Source organism: Microtus ochrogaster, chromosome 24 (genome assembly GCF_000317375.1).
Source record: "Microtus ochrogaster isolate Prairie Vole_2 chromosome 24, MicOch1.0, whole genome shotgun sequence".
Lineage (NCBI taxonomy): Eukaryota > Metazoa > Chordata > Mammalia > Rodentia > Cricetidae > Microtus > Microtus ochrogaster.
Window position 1 is genome coordinate 10384968 of NC_022024.1, and position 20464 is coordinate 10405431.

General features: G+C 43.7%; 1 protein-coding gene across 1 annotated transcript in view; it reads left to right on the forward strand.

Moving 5' to 3' along the window:
* Kcnmb4 (potassium calcium-activated channel subfamily M regulatory beta subunit 4) overlaps positions 1-16334 on the forward strand; it is a 56016-nt gene extending 39682 nt beyond the window's left edge. The window contains exon 3 of the mRNA XM_005358041.2: positions 14309-16334. Coding sequence (XP_005358098.1) covers positions 14309-14477 — 169 coding nt within the window. The 3' untranslated portion in view covers positions 14478-16334. The remainder of the gene's footprint in view (positions 1-14308) is intronic.
* Positions 16335-20464: the final 4130 nt, after the last annotated feature.

A 20464-nucleotide genomic window follows, 5' to 3' on the forward strand; every position in this document is an offset into this window, starting at 1 on the left:
TCTCCTCGTCTTTGAGATCAGCTTCCAACCTCTGTGCTCTGTTTCCGGAGTCTGTGCTCTTAACCTTCCCGATGAAGAGTTGCTAACAGGGACCAGGGTGCTAGCCCGTGTTGGGATATGATAACACAAGAGTTTCTGTTAATTCTGACCAGTGACTCGTTACCGTAAACATTTTTGTTGTGGTTACTACCGATGGCAAAGTCATCGGAAACGCCAGTTTGCCGAATGTGCACCTTTTCATGGCGCCCCCTCGCCCAATAAACTCTGTGTGCATTTATTCCCCAAAACCTATATTGTTGTCCTTACATATATCTGCTCACAAGGTCTTTCCTCCCCGTCCCCACCCCTGGGCACACTTAAGCACCCCTTCTTTTCTGTTATCTCTGCACTGTGAGCAAATGGCCACTGCATCTTGAAGTGGATCATTGCCATAAGGGAGAGCAAGCATCCACAGAACACCCCAAACAAGCATGTGCCAGTGTCGGGCTGGGCGGTGGGAGTGTAGGCAGAAGAGACTGTTCTCACCCTCACGTTTACTGCTCATGGGCAAGCCGGCGAGTAGGGTGGCCCTGATGCCTGCCAGCCGTAGGTGTTGAGCAAACGTCGGAGAACCAAATCCCAAGAAAGCCTTTTTAAATGCCCAAGTATGTGTCTGGAAGCTGTGCCCTTTAGAATTGGAAGTCAACGACAAGGGGAGTATGCACATCTGCCTTGGGTTTTATACAGCTTTAAGGCGTAGTCCCCATCTGGAATGTTAGTGGTGGTCAGATGGCAAAAGAAAAGAAAATGATATCCCTAGGAATCCGTACTGCTCAATGCGTAGAAGTTTTCTGTGAACTTCAAACTCTTATTTTTTTTTTAAAAAAAAAAAAACATGTTTGGATGGCCACTCTGCTGTTAATTATTTGCATATTGTCTTATTGAACATTGGCTATTATATGCTCCAGGGATGACGTCAAGCTGCTGGCACACACAGGTATTGTTATTTAGTCATTGGTCACTGCTCTAATTGTCATGCATGTTTCTCAGTCGCATGTTCTTTGTAGGAGCTTGTTAAGGAGAGACTTATCCTGTAGGAATAGAGCCTCAAAACTAATTTGGCTAATTTTATAATCCAGAAACATCTTAATATCTGCTTAACGCATTGAGGCGAAGAGACACAATTGCACAACAGACAACAACAACACTGAGTGTAAAAGCTGTTATTATTCATGTATCCTGTAGGATGCAATTTGGGGGTCCAGACGTGTGAGTCATTGGTTGCCTGGGTGGAAATGCTAGGCCTGCTTCTCTTTTTTTGTGTGCAGTACCAAAGCGCATATATACATACACACAACTATATATGTGTGTGTGTGTGTGTGTGTGTGTGTGTGTGTGTGTATATATATATATACTCTTCTAATTATTTAACTTAAAAATAGCTGCTTTTTTACAAGATATTGTAGTGAAACAGGGCTTCTAATAACTGGGAACCTTGTGGAATGACAGCGTTAGAGTAGAAGGTAACCCTTCCTTCAAACTTGCAATATACAAGAGACTCAGCTGTTCTTTTCCAACCCAAGGCACATTTTAAAATCTTTTTTTTCCACCGCTGCCAGAATAATAGTGTGTTACTGACATGCAAGGGGTATAAACGTGAAGAAATGGACCTGTGAGTGACTTTTCTTCATTGAGGGTCTAATGATAGAGAACTGAACTGAACCTAGCCAGACAGCACCAGTGGTTAGCTAAGAAAATTATGGAGCGAATTGCTGTGGGTTGCGTCTGAATAGCCATGTGCCTACCTGGTATCTTCTCATGTGGCCGTCCCCATGCCAGCAGCATTGCATAGCACGTGAGGCCAGAATAGGGATGTACCCGCGAGGAGCAGGTTCGGGGGTGTCCCAGTGCAGGCAGAGCCCTTCAGCAGGATGAGTTGGAAGAACAGAAACTATCCCACAGTGGGAGAGGTTGGGCTAGATGTGGATTTTGTAAACAAACAGAGAGGGGTCTGGGCAGATAGCTCAGTCAATACCTGAGTTTGATTCCCAGGAGGCACCCGGGGTGGTGACAGATGCTTTTAGTCCTAGCACTGGGGAGGCATACAAGACAGGCAGCTCCCTGGGCATCTCTAGCCAGCCATCCTGAGCTTTGTGGTAAGTCCCATGTCAGTGAGAGACCCTATGTCTTAGTTACTGCTGCTGTGATGAAACACCTTGGCCAAAGCACCATGGGGAAGAAAGGGTTTATTTGGCTTCTACTTCCACATCACTGTCCATCACTGAAGGATGTCAGGACAGGAAACTCAGGCAGGTGAGATGGGCGCTTCCCACGGTGGGCTGTGCCCTGCCTCATGAGTCACTAGTTAAGAAAATTCTGTACAGGCCTGCCCACAGCCTCATCTTACGGAGGCATTTTCTTAATTGAGGTTTCCCTCCTCTCCAATGACGTCAGCTGTGTCAAATTGAGGTAAAACTACCCCAGCACAACCTGTCTCAAAGAATATGGGTAGTGCCCGAGGAATGTTCCGAGGTTGACTTCTGGCTTACACGCACGTGCGCTTGCACACTTCCCCCCACCACGCACTCGTACACAACACCCTCACACACGTGAACATACATAGGCATACCCACTCATAAAAAACAAAAAGGCAGAGAGGCAAGCAGAGGAGTAAATATGATCACTTGTTTTTGAAATTATCTGAAAATAGTTGGCACAATCTGTAGAAACACAAGTAAATACGCATGACTGTTTGGGCGAACACAGCTCTGGCATTTGCAGTTTCCAACAAATAGACGTGGCCTTTAGATACCCATGAAGGCTAGGATCGCGTTTCCCCCTCCAGATTTGCTCAGCTGTAGTTCGGGGACATAGATTTTTACTCCATCCTCTGAGGCCTTTTGCCACGCCGCACACATTTGTCGAGCTCACATTTTGAGCTTAGCAGAATGCAGAGCTCTTCTAGGTCCGGGAACCCCAGGGAGATCATCTAAGTGGAGCTGAGCAGATGCTCGGTCCATTCTTTTGTGAGAAACCTCCTGGGTGTGGCTGAGCCTGCTGTCTTCTACCCCTGACTTGTGACACCCTTGCCATCTTGACTTTTCTCCCGGGAACCATGGGGACGAAAGTGTTTCTTGACCTCCTTTAAGATGCCACTGGTGCACGCGTTGGGCCCACTTGTGTTCAGACAGGAAGGAGATACAGTGACATTTGAGGGGATTCCTTACCCTGCTCATTTCCTTGAGAACCAAAATGTTGAAGCTCTTGCCAGCCTTCCAAGCACCCAATGGAATCCCGGCTCGTGTGCTTATTTTGGGTTCATCGGTGTGTTTGTCTTCTTCTCCCGGGAAACGGTTTCTCACACCCACGTTGCAAGTGTGCAATCTGCGATTATTCCGTGTCCTCCGAGCCTGCAGCGAGGGCTGAGAACATGATTCAGCTTAGGGAAATGACAGAAAATGGGGCTGTTAGAGTGAGCTTCCAAAAACGGTCTCTTTTTACGTGTGCAGTCGCTCTGCTGGTGTGAGCCCCTGTCCCTGGAAACAAGCGGATTTGAACACTAAGCTGCTAGCATCCCAGTGTTGGAGGGACCTAGGAAGCATTGTTACTTTCTTGTTGCTGTGGGAAAACACCTGACAAAAGCAACTTCAAGGAGTTGCAGCTTTATTGCAGTTCACAGTTTGAGAGTCCATGCCAGTATGACAGAGAAGCCTCAGTGTTGAAGGCCGTTGCGGCTGTGTGATTGGAGCCAGAGGCAGCTGGCCACTTTGCTTCTGCAGATCGAAAGCAAAGAGATGAAAACTAGTATTATTTTTTCTAAGTCAAAAGTTCATACTTTCTGCTTGCAAATCTTGACAGTGATGCCTGCATTTTTTTTTTCCTGAGAAATTAGGAGCTTTCATAGACACGGGTTACACCTAACAAGTGTCTGATGCCAGCACTTCAAGAGTCAGGTTGAGAAGACAGACAGGTTGTTCTAAAAAAAAAAAAAAAAAAAAAAAAAAAAAAAAAAAAAAAGCAGTGAGCACTTAGCATGACTCGAACCAAAAGATGCATGTCACTGTGTAAGTGCAGAGCGGCAGCAGCTCCCTCAGGGTTCTTAGAAATTGTCTGTTGAGACAGTCCCTGACACGGGCCCCATCTGTAGCTGGGGACCGCCCTCGGCGTCATCTAGTTCTGTGAAAGGATGTTTGTAGGATGTGTTTTAGCGCGTAACTCCTGTTTATGTTCCTAATGAAGGCTCTGATGTTAGGGGCTGTTTTCTTGCCTCTGTCTGATGTATGTGGTAGAATTGGAAAACATCATTTGCTTGTGGAACCTGTCCTGTTGGTCACCTTTGCTCCCTGTAAGCCTGCCATGCAGGATGGATGCTCACTGTTCATGGCACGGGTGATCAAAAAACAACAGAGTCCTCTCTGCCAGGATTTTAATGAGATCAAAGGGACTGCCTGTGACTACCTCCTTACAGTGTACAGGTGAAGAAGGTACCCGGAGAAGACCCAGTATGGTCACCATTCCAGAATCGGGTTTTTCTGAGTACTGACAATTATTCTCACTGCTGTCTCTTATGGGCTCCCCATTCAGGAAGCTACTGAAGCACCTCACTTCCATATCTCATTTAGTTCTCGGGAGTAAGGCAGCTCTTTTGCCATCCCACTATTGTGGTTTGAATAGGACATGCCTTCACCCCCCCACACACACACACTCATGTGTTTGATCATCCCCACACTCATGTGTTTGATCCCCACACACACACTCACGTGTTTGAACACTGGTTCCAGCTGATGTCTCTGATTTGGAAGTTTGTAGACAGTTGAGGAGATGGAGTCTCAATAGACTAAGGGTTTTATAGCCTGCCTCTACTTCCTGTCTGCACTCTGCTTCCTGAGAATGACACAATATGATCATCTGCCACCAGCGTCTTCCCCACCGCTATGAACTATGTCTCTTAAACTTTGAGGCAAACGAGAGATCCTTCCAATCTTCTTTATTCTGATTTTTATCAGATATTTTTCACAACAACGGGGAAAAGTAATGAACGCACCTTTTACAGATGAGAAAACTAAGGCGTGAAGAATGGATTAAACATTTACCTCAGGGTTAGGTTTGTCTAAGTCAAGCGCATATTCTCAAATGCAGTCCTCCACGGGTAGATTATCGGGTCCTTCCTTCAGCGTGTACCTAGTTATACGCTGTCTACTTTATAATTAATTCGAGCCTTTGTTTCTCCAAAATAACGCCCCTGCCACTTAACTCCTTCTCCTGCTGCCATCAGGTGCATATGTTTCTCTGCATACCCCTAGATTTGGATCTGACTTAACTTCTTCCACAAAAGAGAGGTAACCCCTGTGCAGTCACTCTGAGTTAGCCTGGGAAAGACGGCAGAGGACAACTGGAGGGTGTGACTAACATTTATAGATGTGTGGCGAGCATACTATCCATAGATAGGAACCCTCTGGAGCAACACCACGCTCCCGAGATAGCTGCCATCCGGGCTTTTTAAAGCCCTGACCATAGCATCATCGCTAAGCCTGTGTGAGTCAAAATGAGCTCCAAATGGTGTAGGGGAGGAAAACCCCTCTGCTCCTTCAGATTTAACGTCTGGGGACCGGAATGAAATTGACAAATAATACATTAGCAGGAGAAAATGCAAACAAACCTGGATCAGTGTTAGTAAGTATGTTTTTTGTATAGGGCCTCAAAAGAAATAATTAGATTTGGTCATGGATGCGACAAAGGAAAGGCCCCAGTGACGGACAAATTGGCTTTTGGGAGGGGAAGTTTGTGACAATGTTTGCCTATGCAAGCATGAGTGATCTTCTGTGAAGACTGGAACGCTCAGAGAAGAAATGCATGGTAGCCTCAGATCCCAGAAGTTGCGTGGTTAGGCAGAGGAAGAAATCTCTAGAAGGAGTTTGTCTTGTCTGTTTAGTCTCAAATGCCTTCAGCTTAAGCTAACTTTATACTACTCCAGGGTTCCAAGTATGTCCCCACAGGAGAGAAGCGCAGTGTAAGAACACTCACTGTGAAGGACCCGTGTAGCTTGTCCCTCTCTTCACCACTATCAGTGAGCTGAGCAAGTCCCCTCCTGCAGCCACAAGGAAGACAAGTGTGCTTTTTCTACTTTATTGGCAAGGTCATATGACTGCTTCCCCAGCCACTAGACATATCAGCTGATTGCTCTCAAGTAAGGTGGTTCAGTTATACCAAAATCAAGTTCAACTTTCTTATTTGATAGAGGGCAAACCCAGGGCCTTGTGCATCTTAATTAAGCTCTCTACAGCTAAGCTGTGAAACTCTGGTTCCCAGCATTTCTATTCCCCAAGCTTTAAATAGAAAACAAACGTCAAAGATTAGTTTTTAAATTATTAATCAATAGATCAAATTTGGTATCTTCAGGAGGATGCTTTCATCCAGTCTCCATCCAGAAGGCTACAGAATTTGGTATTGCTAAAAACCAAGACATTGACTAATATTCTGCTAGTGTTTGTGTTCTGAGTGATCCCCTTGGCTCCTGTATCAGAAAGTATTGTAACTTTTGAGGGTGGAAACCATTAGATAGTCTTTAGGTCACTGGTGTAGAAGAGAATTTGTTGACTGAGGATTTCTGTCCCACCAGGTCCCACAACCGTTTAGCCCCAAAGAAATGCAGAGATCTACATTAGTTATAAACTGACTGACCTATTAGCTCAGGCTTCTTATTAACTCTTATAATTTATATTAGCCCATTATTCTTGTCCATGTTAGACACGTGGCTCAGTACCTTTTTCAGCAAGGCAGTTACATCTTGCTTGCTCTGTGTCTGGATCACGACTGCGGACTGCACTTCCCTCTCCAAGAATTCTTGTTGCCCTGCCTTTACTTCCTGATTGGTCACCTTGCCTATACTTCCTGCCTGGCTACTAGCCAATCAGCATTTATTTAAAATATAAGTGACAGGATACAGACCATTGTCCCACAGCAAGAATTGTTGAACCCTTTTCTGTGTTTCCCTTTATTCCCTGTGAATGAAGAGAGCTGTTGCTCTGCCATGTGCTGCCAGCATGATACGGTGCCTTATCATAGGACGGAACAGATCTTTCTTCTCCATAAATGAATTATCTCAAGGACTTTGTTGTAGTTGTTAAGTACGTTTTACGCAAAGGACCTCAACTAAGAGAAGAAGTGGTTAGATTTGGGGCATGCATACAAGGGTGGCAAAGAGAAGGCTCCAGTGATGGCCAGACTGGCCTTTAGGAGGGGAAGTTTGTGACAGTGTTTGTCTCTGCAAGCATGAGTGGTCTGTGAAAACTGGACCCCTCAGAGAAGAAATGCATGGTAGCCTTGGATCCCAGAAGTTGCATGGTTATGCAGAGGAGGAAATTTCTAGAAGAAGTTTGTCTTGTCAGTTTAATCTCAAATGTCTTCAGCTTAAGTTAACTTTCTGCCACCTCCAGGATCCCACATTTCTCATGCCTAACCACAGTAAAGCTTTGTGTGTGTGTCATGTGTTTGTGTGTGTTCATGTGTGTGCATGCATTCATGTGTGTGTGTGCACATGCGCGCGTGTGTGTGCGTGCGCTTGTGTGTGGATATGTTCATGTGTGTTTGTGCACGTGCTCATGCGTGTGTGCATGTGTTTATGTGTGTATGTGTGCTCGTTTGTGTGTATGCATGTATTCATGTGTGTATGTTCATGTTGAAATAGGAGCGGCGGGGTTGCATCCCCAGCACCCGGCTGCCTGCACGGCTAGCTTTATACCCGAAATAATTACATGGAAACTGTATTCTTTTAAACACTGCCTGACCCATTAGTTCCAGCCTCTTATTGGCTAGCTCTTACATATTGATCTAACCCATTTCTATTATTCTATGTAGCCCACGAGCCGGCTTACCAGGAATGATCTTAACCTGCATCTGCCTGGAGTTGGAGAACCATGGCGACTCCCTGACTCAACTTCTTTCTCCCAGCCTTCTGTTCTGTTTACTCCACCCACCTAAGGGTTGGCCTATCAAGGGGCCTAGGCAGTTTCTTTATTCCTTAACCAATGAAATCAACAGATTGATATATGACACTCCCACATCATGTTCATGTGCTCATGTGTGTTATGTGTGGAGGCCAAAGGACAGCCTTCAATCTTTTTCTTTTTTCCTTGAGACAGCTCATTAGCTTGGAGCTTACCAACCGACTGGGTTGGCTGACCAGCAAGCCCCAGGGATCTGCCTGTTTTGGCCTTCCCAGTGCTGGAATTCCAAGTGCAGGCCACTGTGGCCAGCATTTTCCACCTGGATTCTAGGGGTCACACACAGGTCCTCAGCCCACTGGTGGTATGTCATTTGAATATTTGTTCACATGTTTAGACTTACGTAGAAAACTTTATAAGACCAACTGAAAAACCTACCCCCCACAGACTGAGTTAAGCTGTCAGAGAACACATTACTAGCTCTCCTGGTGGCTTTTCATTCTGTTACCTCCAGGGCAAGAGCACAGAGCACCCACGCTTTAGGGTTTTGGTCTGGCGCAGTCAGTGTCAAAAGCCAGGCTGATGCTGGCCCAGTGTTGAGAAAGCATCGTTGGACTGAGTTTGTTCTCAAGGGTGATAGACATACCAAACTCTGCAACACTGTTCAGTCCTGCAGATCAGAGGCTTTGGACTCAGTGTGCTGAGAAGCCCTGAAGCGATTTCATCATTAACACTGAGGAACTGCATTCCTGGTCTTTCAAAATGCAACACATTCATTCATTTAGGTAAACATGTATTCATTTAGGTAAACAAATGTACATGCAGAATATTTCTTCTTCTAGGTTAGCCTAACAAAATTCCAAATTCTCTTGTTCCTTTTCTGTAATAGCAGTTGGGTAGCTAGTATTTCCTTCCCCACCACCTTTGAGTACCAGGAGGCTCATAGATAAGTTTTATTTAAACTAATAACGGGGGCTCTTCTTGGTGACGTTTTTCCTTTTCCCCATTCTAATTACATTGCTCTTTTTGTCAACTGCCAGATTAAGGACTTTGTTTTATTCAAATCTTCTGTTTGGCTGGGTGGTGGTGGCGCACGCCTTTAATCCCAGCACTCGGGAGGCAGAGGCAGGCGGATCTCTGTGAGTTCGAGACCAGCCTGGTCTAGAAGAGCTAGTTCCAGGACAGGAACCAAAAGCTACGGAGAAACCCTGTCTCAAAAATCAAAAAAAAAAATCTTCTGTTTGTATTGTTCTTTTCAGGTTCTTCTTGAAACTAGGTCATGTTATAAATAATAAATAAGGTTTAAAGCAGGCCTAGATGGCACCTGTTCACTAGGCTTGAGTAATGAAACCTTCATATTTTTTGGTGTCCTTTGGCAATGCAGCCATTGTCAGAGCCCTGGCATGTGGGGCTTAGGCCATGCTTGTGGAATTATTTTGATTAAAGTAATTATGAAATATTTTAGAATTTAAAATCCCCCCCCAAGTGTGAAAATGTTTCTAATGATACAGTATGTTCTGAGTCAGGCTTGCTAGTTTATAACAATAAATGTAATATGTAAACATTGTACATCTTCCATTGCTTGGGAGGACTGGAGTTGGCAATGCGCACAGTTCAGGAGTTGAGTGTGCACATAATAGTGCATGGCCACAGGTTCAGTACCGAGGACAAAAAGGGGGTATGTGTGCGAGGGAGGGTTTATCAAGGTCAATTCCAAATACACAAAACTGAAAAGACAAGGCAAGAGGACTGGAGCTGGTAGAAGGATGTCTCATTGTCTTGCTAAAATGGGTCGAAATCTTAACATTGTAGCAGTTTTCATGATGGGAAAAAAATCCTGTGCTAAGACCATGGAAAGGACTTCTGATGCTCTAGAAGGGCCTCTGTTCCCTGTAAGATCTCATGGAGACAGCACTTTTAAGTGGGTCCTCTTGGTTCATGGTTGGTACAGTTTTCATAGTATCATATTCACAAATTATGCAATCATAGTTATGGGATGTGTGTAGTGCATGTGTAAAGTGTATACATTTGTGCATGTGTGTGCACATTCACGTGTGTGTAGCTGCATAATATACATGTGTGGAGGCCAGGGGCTGATGCCAGGTGTCTTTCAGTATTGCTTAGCTAGCTTGTCTTATTTCTTCCTCTAATTATACTGTGGCTGGCCTCAAACTCACTGAGTTGACCCCCACTCTGCCTCCGGAATGCTGGGATTAAAGGTGTGTGTGTCATGCTAGGCTATGATGTCTTTTGAGACAGCATCTCTTACTGAACCCAAAGCTCACTGATTGGCTAGATTGGCTGCCCAGTGAGCTCCAGGGATTCGCTTGTCTCCACACCCTCTAGTTGTAGGATTCTAACCGTGCACAACTAAGTTCATATTTTACTAAGTTCAGGTTGCTGGGCGCATGAACTCAGACCCTCATTATCACCCAGCAAGCACTTCCCAGCAGAGACATCTCCCCACTCCCTGTTGAGATAAGAACAGATTAAAGAAATCCCTTATTTTATTTTATTTTTTTAATCGCCGTTTTCTTTCCCCGCTGGTCAACAGAACAAGTACCATGGATTGTGACTTCTCCTAGTTGATTAGACAAAGTCAAAGGGGACGATTTTCTGTTTTGAAGATGATGTATCCCAAATCTCTGCTTTTATCTCAATTGTTGGAATGGAGGCTGGCCTAGGAGGCATCCTTCTTGGTTCTCATAGGAGAACCAAAGGCCTCCTATGACCAGTTCTACACTGTGGGCTGAATGTCCATCTCTTAGTCTCTGGCCCTGCCCCGTACATATCTGCCCTGTCCTGTAGCTCTGTCTGCTCCTATGAGGGTACACAGTAAAGCGCTCACAAGCATCAGGGCCTAGGTATCAACTAGCATTGGATAGTGGGATAAATGGCTTACTAGGGTACATTCTGCCTTCTTTTCTTATAGAACCCTACATAATGCTGCTTGCACAAACAAGTATAGGTAGAGTCACCCCAGAGTTCCTACAAGACTTCTGGGCCCCACAACTTCAGATTCTGAGGGAGCTGAATGAGGGGTTGAAACAGGTACCACTCGAACCTAGTTTGAGAAAAGCTGGCTTACAGGTAAATAAATAACACAGCTAAAAAAAAAATCACACCGATATGGTTTCAAATTATTATGCTATCACTTTAAGCTGTGTGAATTTAAGCAACCTAATCCCTTCCAGTGCTCCCTTGAAAGAATTTTGAACACAGTTATTTTGAGGAAAAGATAAGATGTAATGTCCTAGGGTTGGAGAGATGGCTCTGCAGTTAAGAGCTCTGTCTGCTCTTCCCAGAGGACCCTAGTTCAGTTCCCAGCAACCACATGGTAGTTCACAACATCTGTAACTCCAGTTCCAGGAGGATCTGACACCCTCACACAGACATACATGCAGGCAAAACACCAAGGAACATAAAACATAAATAAATAAATAATGAAATGGCCCATCATAGTGTTTGCCAGGGAGCACAGTGCTTAGTAAATGCTAAATGTAAATAAGCAGCGAGCCAACAGAAGTGTTGTCTTCATTACCACAAGGTCCATTCGAACCTGCATGCAGGCATTTCCCACGTTTCCCGGCTATACTTGCTCTTCTTTCAGGATGCTCACGCCTTCCTCACTCGGTTTCCATTACAATTCCCACGCCCTACAAAAGGACCCTCGGGTAGAGAGTAACCATGTCTGGCCTTTGTCTACACTTAATGAAGTTCCTCTTCATTTTGACCATATAACCATGAAAAAAAAGTGAATTCTAAGTCAAATAGTTTTTGGCCAACCAGCCCAGAGGACATAGATAACTGAGGCAGGAGAGTACCTTCAATTACAGTACGATAAGCCCAGTCAAAATGGAAAAACTTAGGCCAGAAGAAGCAATTTAAAGGTGATCTTGGTGAATCATATAACCATGGGACTAGAGACCTGAGAAATTATGTTTTCCTATCCAAGGAGATTGTGGGGCACCTTAGAGCTGTCTGAAGTAGAGACAGACATGCATGGTTTTGAAGGAAATGTGTATGATAATTTTTTTCTAGCTCTAAAGAAGGATTTGTTGAAGCAGTTCAAATGCAGCTCGCATGAGTCATTTTACTTTGTCACGTAAAGCTTTGAAACAGCAGTGTTGCCCAGGAACAAGGAGATAGAATTCTAGAGAGTTTCTGGGGAAGACAAGCTTCCGGATCCAACAGTTTCCGGTGGCTTCCTTTTTTCCTGCCCGTTTCCTTCACATCTTCTCCAACACTTGTTCTTCAAACTGAGTTTCAGACAGTCTGTACGGCCTGTATGGCAGTTCCGGCGTCCCTCCTGGAGCTGTTTCCCCAGCTCGTTTGTTTGATATGTGATAAAGGCATTCGATAATATCCTAAACAGTGACTGGAGAAAGCAGATCTACACAGAAGCAATGTACCGGAAAATTAGTTACAAAAACACATTACTTATGCAAATTACACGTGCAGTTTCTATAGAACTGAAAATCCAAATTCCCTTTCCCTCTCCTTTTTCTTTGTTTTTCCCTGATACCAAATGTATTCATGTTGCTGTGTATCTGACCTTTTTGATGAAGAATCTAGAACTCCTCTTTGTATCAGTAGTTTTAAAAGCGTAGAATAGTGTGTTCCTCAAAGAGCATCTTGGGAGACAGGTTGGATCTTCTCTTGCACACTGAGGTAGGGTCATCTTCCAGCTGTGTAGCTGGGAAGAGAGCCGAGGCAGTGTTGGCAGTAAAGACTCTAAAAGTGACTCCGACTGCCTTGAGCCTCGGCTATTCTGGGGCCTTGACCTCTACTCCTTCCAACACAGGCATGAAGTTTCTTTCACGTATACGTGGACAATAAGGCTGCAGCCCAGGCAGCTCTTCAGCAGAAGCAAAAAGTTATTTAATAATAAATCCATGTAGAATGACAGGTCACAGCCCTGTTGCACCTTACAGCAATAAGAAAAAAAAAATCAGAACTTAAATGAATGGTAGCCCAGGTCTTGAAGACAATGGGCTGCAAGAGGAGTAGCTGGAGTGATTGGTGCAAGCTGACGGTGATCTGGGCCTCGCTGCCACAGTTATTCTTCGTTCATTCAATACAACTTGTCATTAAAATGCCAACTAGAATCTCACTGCAAGCACAAAAATTGAAATTACGCACCAAAGAAGAAAAGCACATTTCGTATCCAGCCTGCACAGCTGTCTCTGCGGATGCTGTGTGGCAACTTCCAGATACAGAAAAGAGAAATACCCAGTGTTCTTTATCAGCCTTCTGGGAAATAAGAGCTAGTACCAGTGAAAGCTCCCAGGGATATATTTCCCTGTTAAAGGCACTGCCGTTGGGCTCTGAAGCCTTTGATTTTTCTTGGGGATAGTGGGATACATTATTTTGCAGCATTTTTCTGAAGGCAGAATAGGTACATAGCCTATAGTAGTAGGAGAACAGAGCCAACTTTCCTTTGGGTGGAATGTAAATATTTCATAAAATACAAGCCTCTTGTATGAAAATTGAACTCCCAGACATCTGTCTAATCACAAAAGGTGGGAGAGCGTGGTTTGTGGAGCCTGTCTCGTCTTTGCTTTCTATCAGAGACAAACGTGGGAACTGAAACAATGTTCCCACTGACAAGAGAGAAATTGATTACTGCCGCTTTGCAGAATCAGCGGAAAGACAGTGGGCAGTGGCTCAAATGGATGCTAAGTTTCACATAGAAACATAGATGATGCATTCAGTCCATTGTTTTATTTTATTAATAAATGTTTTACGAGTGAAACCTTTGGTTCATATGCAACAGCTGAGTTATCCTAAGAAATACCAAGGGTGCCAGGCTTTGGATGCTATGATATGATGTAGTAGTATTTCAGAGTGTTGGTCTGCATTCATGGTTAAGCAACGGTGCAGGTTAGGCACACCTGATGGCTATATACCTTCTATTGCCCTCACCTGAACAATGGTGGTAATCTTTTCCCTTCAAATTAAAATAATTTGGGATCTAGCACAATGCCAAGACTGAGTGTAGGTTTGCTGAGAATACCTACCCGTCAGTCACGTTCAGCTTCATCTATACCCGTTGACCAGTGAGGTTAAAAGAAAGGAAGAAAAAGGGAGCAATTTTGGGTGAAAAAAAAATGACAGCAAAATAGTGCTGTACCTTTGACATTTTGCAGCATGCAAATGATATAATAAATGATATGCAGATTTGCACCAATTGCTTGATTCAAGAGCTCACAGCTTTTGGAAATGGGTTTGAAGCAGAAAGTACAGTGTCTTCCTAATCAGAGTCTTGACTTTCAAGTGTGATTATCCCCTTGGGCCGGAAATCCAGTTCGTATGCGGGTCGTAGAGTTTCCGATGCTGTAACGAGAGTCTGACTGCTCTTCTTTCCTCGCCCTCCACTCTTACAGACCAGAGGACGTTCTCCTACGCCGCACGCATGATGACATCGTCCTCCTGCACTGCTTCCTCTGGCCAGTGGTGACATTTGTGGTGGGCGTGCTCATTGTGGTCCTGACCATTTGTGCCAAGAGCCTGGCGGTCAAGGCAGAAGCCATGAAGAAGCGCAAGTTCTCCTAACGGGGACGAGGATTGTGGGAAGCCATGCCCAGAGGCTGTCCCATCAGGTCAGCGCTCGCCTGCCCCGCAGAGCCCACATTTGGTGGCACAGGAGATGGAAGGGGCTGCAGCAGGCCTCCGCGAGGCCCCTTCTTCAGTGGTGGCAGAAACAGGCACAGCAGGAAGAGTCGGGAACTTATCACCTGTATCCCCCGTGCTGTAGCAGTGGCTAAAGGGTCAAGCTCTTAGCTATATGGAGTGACTGTTTGGAAAACCCTCTAAGAAGTTGGTTTTCTTTGGAAAGTACAGTTATCTTATTTGTATAGTGTAGCATACAAACCATTATGATTTATGCTTCTTACAGATATTAAAATGCAGTGCTCTGTGGTTTTTTCTATTTTCTTTTTTTTTTTTTACACTTAGATCACCAGGGTGTTAAAACAAGGGTCTAATGGTTTTCACTTGACTCTGCTAGGTGAATCTGCAGAACCATTGACCTTACTCCACGACTACCAGTTTCCTTGAGTAAATAGTACCTTGACTCCTACTTGAAAAAGGAATTCTATGGTGGTAACTCGGCCTCTGGCCACTGTGTTTCTTTTCCTTTGAGGACTGAGGAAGGATCCTCCACTGCCAGCCTGTGCATGGCTGTTATTTCCAGCCAGATGACTTTGTGAGAGAGGGACCTGATTCTGAAGAAGGCTTTTCCAAGCTCTGGGGACACAGAGTTCTCATTCATCTCTTCATGCAATTTATTCATTTATTTGAAGTGCTAGGAATCCAAACAAGGGCGTTGCACATGTTAGACAATCTCCAGACCATTGAGCCATATCCCCAGCCTCATTGTTCATTTTTTTTTCCTTTTGGCAGTAGACTATACATGACATGAAGAACACTCTTCAGTTTAGAGTCAAGTGCCGTTTTCCTTCTTTTTTTTTTTTTCTTTTAGGACTTTAAACAAAGTCCATTCAAGCATCTCATTTTCCTTGCCCTGCTGTTGTTCAGTTTGCTCAGACAGAGCTGGGGATGCAGCCTGGCTCACCCCACTGCTGCTGGGCTTTCGGTACCTTCAAAAGTACATCAAAGCCCGGCATGAGGGCACACATGGATTTCTTTCTATGTGCAAGGTCTATATAGTGAGTTCCAGGACAGCTAGAGGTACATGGTGACACTCTGTCTCATAAAAAAAAGTGCACCGGAAAACCCATCACCTTTGCATCTGTTCATACACTCGAATTCCAAACACCAATTGTGAGTCTCAGCAGATTTCAGATCTGCCCTATTTATCGCCCAGAATCGAGCCTTCCTTCAGATGTGATGATGCACACTTCCAGCTTAGCGGCAGGTCTCACCCTGCAGACACGCTGCCCTCAGGATAAGGCAGGAATTTAAGGACAGGCTCACCTCGGTTATTTCCACAGGGTTTTGTCCAGTAAGTGAACGGATGGCAGTGCACTCCTCACTGACCTCTTACCTTCTGAGTGGAAGCTGTCAAGGGTACCCGATGCTCTGGAAGAACGCTGGAAGAATACAATCTTTTTTTTTTTTTCTAATTCAGGTGTTACAGGTTTCACTGTGAATAAGGCCTGAGATACACTATTTATGACATCCTTTGAGGCTGCTTCCGTGCCTTGACTTCAGTCCCAGTTTTCTGTTGCAGTGTCCCTGTTGTCTTAGCAACACAGAACTATTCTAAAGCACCGGGTAAGGCGAAACCAGGAATCAGAAAAATCATCATCTTGGCATCACACCGAGGGAGACGAAGTCTGTTTTATCCTCATCCAATTATCTATGATTAACTGATGATAGAGAACACGTAAACCTTAAGAGCCCATGGGCATATGTCTGTGTTGGAATAAAAGGAAATCTACATGTTAATCAACCTGAGTTTTCATTTGTCGATTTGATATTCATGATTTAGATGAACTACTTACATCCATTTAGGCCCAAAGAGTATACAGGCAACTGTATGCTGTAGGTTAGTTCTGGAGATAAGCACACTGAATCTGTGAGAGTCACACATAGCTTTTAGGTCTTGTTTATAGCCGGTTCCATCTGAGGCTCCTTATTTATACTTGTTTAAAGTAAAAGCCAAAAGTTGAGCATGGAGAGGGGGTTCATAAAAGATGGGCTCGGGTTCCTAATATTTTCATTCTCTCTCTTTTTTTTGCATAAGTTAGAAAAAGGACCAGCTGCTATAATCTGACCCCCAAATAGAATAGTTTGTTTAAGATGAAAGTTTATTTCTTCTGTAGCAACCCGGAAGCAGTACTTGGTAAGTAGGGGGTGTGTAGGCAAGCTGTTTGAGATTTGTCTACCTGTGCTTCTCTTACGGTCGATGCTGTCTCACCTTCCAGCCTGGAAGAGAAAGGGCGTTGGGATAAAGCATTTTGGCCATCACTTGTCCCCATAGTGCAGTCTCTCAATATTTACTGCACAACTTTCAGGAATGCTTGAACCTGTTTTCTGCAGGTTCATACGTGTGTGTGTGTGTGTGTGTGTGTGTGTGTAATAAAAACTTTCATACTCTTGGTGTATATGTGTGTGGCATTATCAGCACCTGAACTAAATTCACAACACCTTATTGCATTTTGCGTAGCGGTGCTGGCATCTTAAGGTGATCACAGCATTACAGCATTAAAGATAGAGTTTCATTAGAGCCATAGTAGAGAGCTGGAGCTGGCACAGCAGGTGAAGGCACTTGGTGGCAATCCAGACAATCTGCGTTTGCTCCCTAGGGCCGCGTGGTGAAACAAGAGACCCTGCTACCATAGGTTGCCTACCCTCTTCCACACACACACATAGCACATGCATGTCCCTCTTCTAAACAAATACATGCAATAAATATTTTTTTAAAAGAATAGATCACGCCGGGTGATGGTGGCGCACGCCTTTAATCCCAGCACTCGGGAGGCAGAGGCAGGTGGATCTCTGTGAGTTCGAGACCAGCCTGGAGCTAGTTCCAGGACAGGCTCCAAAGCCACAGAGAAACCCTGTCTCGAAAAACCAAAAAAAAAAAAAGAATAGATCATAAGTACATATCCTTTCATCTGTTGCTTTGAAAATACCTAAGACACAGAGTGTTCTTAATTCTTCTTCAGCCGACAGTCACTGGATGTGGCCTGAGTCTCTATATTTCCATTTTGTGGCAGCCACTTTGAAAAACAAATTGAAGTAGGTGTGCAACACCCTTCCTCTGACTCCCCACTGTCTGATCAATAATATGAATGAGAAGTTTGAGGAAGACCGAATAATAACCACATCTTGTGCTGTTGGAATACAGAAGCCCTTGAACTTGAGTCCTAGGCGGAGACACACAGTAGCTGTGTCTGCAGCTTTCTTTATCTTGTGCTGTTGGAATACAGAAGCCCTTGAACTTCAGTCCTAGGGAGAGACACACAATAGCCATGTATGTAGCTATCTTTATGTTTATTTTATTTTCTCTCATGTGTGGGTTTTCGTAATGCCTTCTGGGGTTTGGATATGGTTTGGTCGTCAGAGGTTCTTTCCATTATCTCATTTTCCTAAAACTAAAATTAATTAAACTACTTTGCTTGAGTTAATTTAATGATTAAAATTGATTTAATCAGTATTTTTTGATTAAAAAAAACCAAGGGGGTGAATGGGAGAAAAGAGAAACTTTATTTTTCTGCCTGAGTAAGATACTTACAAAGGTAAGGGATGGAGTTTCCTCAGGCAGGGTAGTGATAGGGTCAGCCAGCAGGGTTGGAGGATATATCACATGAAGGATATATACGATGTGATCTGTTAGGCATTAAAAAAAATGTCTATAACCATAGTCCTCCATAACCTGCCACTTACAGCTGTTTTCATGAACAAGAAATTGGAACTAGCCTAGATGACCATCAACATATGAGTGCATAATTAAAATCTAGTGCATTTACACAGTGGACTTTCATTCATCTGAAGAGAAAATATGGAAATCATGAAATAGTCAGGAAAATGGATGGGTCTGGAAAGCATAACATTTAGTGACGTGACCCAAACTCAAAAAGACAAACTCATGTGTGTTCTCTCATAGGCAGATGCTGACCTGTGAGGTTTACGTTATATGTAAGTAGGGTGCAATGGTAGGGAAAGCCTAAAAAACTAGGAAGGAGACCAAGGGTAAAAATAAATGTGAAGGAACAAGGACACGGGGAGAGGAAGGAGGAAAGGAGAGGGGATAGCAGTGGTGAGGGGAGGGGAAGAGTCTCAATTAAACCACACACGCTTTGATGGGAAATGTCATAATGATATTTAATGTCTTGTATTCTAATTAATTTTACTGAAAAAAAACCCAAACACAAAACAAAAACCAATGTCATCTGAATACATTCTAATTATAAGAAAATGATGTATGTATTCTAGAATGTGGGGAAATGCATTGGTTTTGGTTTATATCTTTAGTGTTGTTTTATAAGTTTGTTTTGGCATTGTTTATCTTGTGTATCTCAGGCTATCCTCAGAATTGCTATGTAGCTGAGGCTGGCTTCAAACTTGTGATGCCCCTGCCTCCACCTCCCCGGTGCTAGGATTGCAGGCATCTACTGCCACACCCAGCTTTAGGATGTGGAAGTTTATATGGTAGGAAATAAGAAGGAACTCAGAAGGGTGCCATTTCAGAAAAAAAAAAACAAACAAGGGTTCACTATAGAACATATATCACCTCTTGGTTGGGAGGGGTCATTCTCTAAGAGGTGAAACAGAAGAGGCAGTTCTGGACATAGCATCTGGTTTCTCCCTGTTGTTGGCCTGTGGTCTTGGGCAAGTTAGCCTGTTTCTACAGACATCTCAATTATGAAATGATGCTGATGCTGAGGTACTGATACTGGGTCATTAGTGACGATTAAATGAAAGTGCAAGATGTCGTTTGTGCACAGCCTTGTGGATAAATGCTAACCGAGATGGTGATAATGGTTGCTGTTCATGGTTGGTGGTGGTACAGGGTGATTTCAATAAAAGTGAAAATTATTTCAAAACAGATTTTTTTTGGTCATAAAATCCTGTGCTTTGGTCTTTTGATTCTTCTTCCTTAGGCCCTACCAATGTAAAAGACCAGTACTGAGTTTTGTCCTTTTCTGAAGTTCTATCATTAGCTAGTTTTATTTCTAGAACTCTACCTTTAAAAAATTTCACCTCTGATATCTATTTTTAAAAGAACAGATACTCCTGATTTCCCTACTTCATTCAGTGTTAATACATTGATGTTATTGGAAAGTTCTGCCTCATTGCACTTAGCAATTTCCAGAATTATTAAGAGGTAAGTTATCTCTTTGATGAAGTGCAATTCCTGAGATTCTTTTTTTTTTAAGACATGAAATTCAGAGAGCACTGTCCTTTTTGTCCATTCTTCATAGAACATTACAAACGACTGAGGTATTTTTGCATGATTAATGTATCCTCTAAAAGAATCAACAATTTTACGTAAGTCTAAAATGTTTGGAATATATAAAACATATCTGTGTCTCATTAGCAAGTCGCTGGGCCAGGATAATGCTTACAGAGGGTTTTTCTTCTGTCTTCTAAACCACTGCTAATGTATTTGATGAATGCCATTCTCCAAGTGCCACATGATAGAAAAGAGCCAATTAGGATCTAAACTTCCAAATCACATTTAGACGTGATGATAAATTCAAACAAGACCACCCTGAGTCAATGGGGGAACAGGAAGTGTTTGAAGTTGGAGAGAAATGGTTTTCTCCTTGGAGAAGTCAGTGATAATTAAAGGTCAGAAATATAACAACAGCCAAGAGCTCTAGCGCGCATGGTCACTGAGAGGCAGTGAGAGTTAATGAGAGTCAAAGCAAGGAAGACACATGTTGACGTCACAGATTGTGCCTGATTAAATGCCAGTTCCTGCTCAAGGAAAAGGTATCCAGTTCTTCAAAGTAACTGCCGAGGGCACGACACACAGTTCTCCACATCTGAAGTCGAGCATCCTTTCCACTTTGCCCAGTTCTACAGTCTATGAGTCACAGTGCAGGACATGAGTCACAGCACAGGAC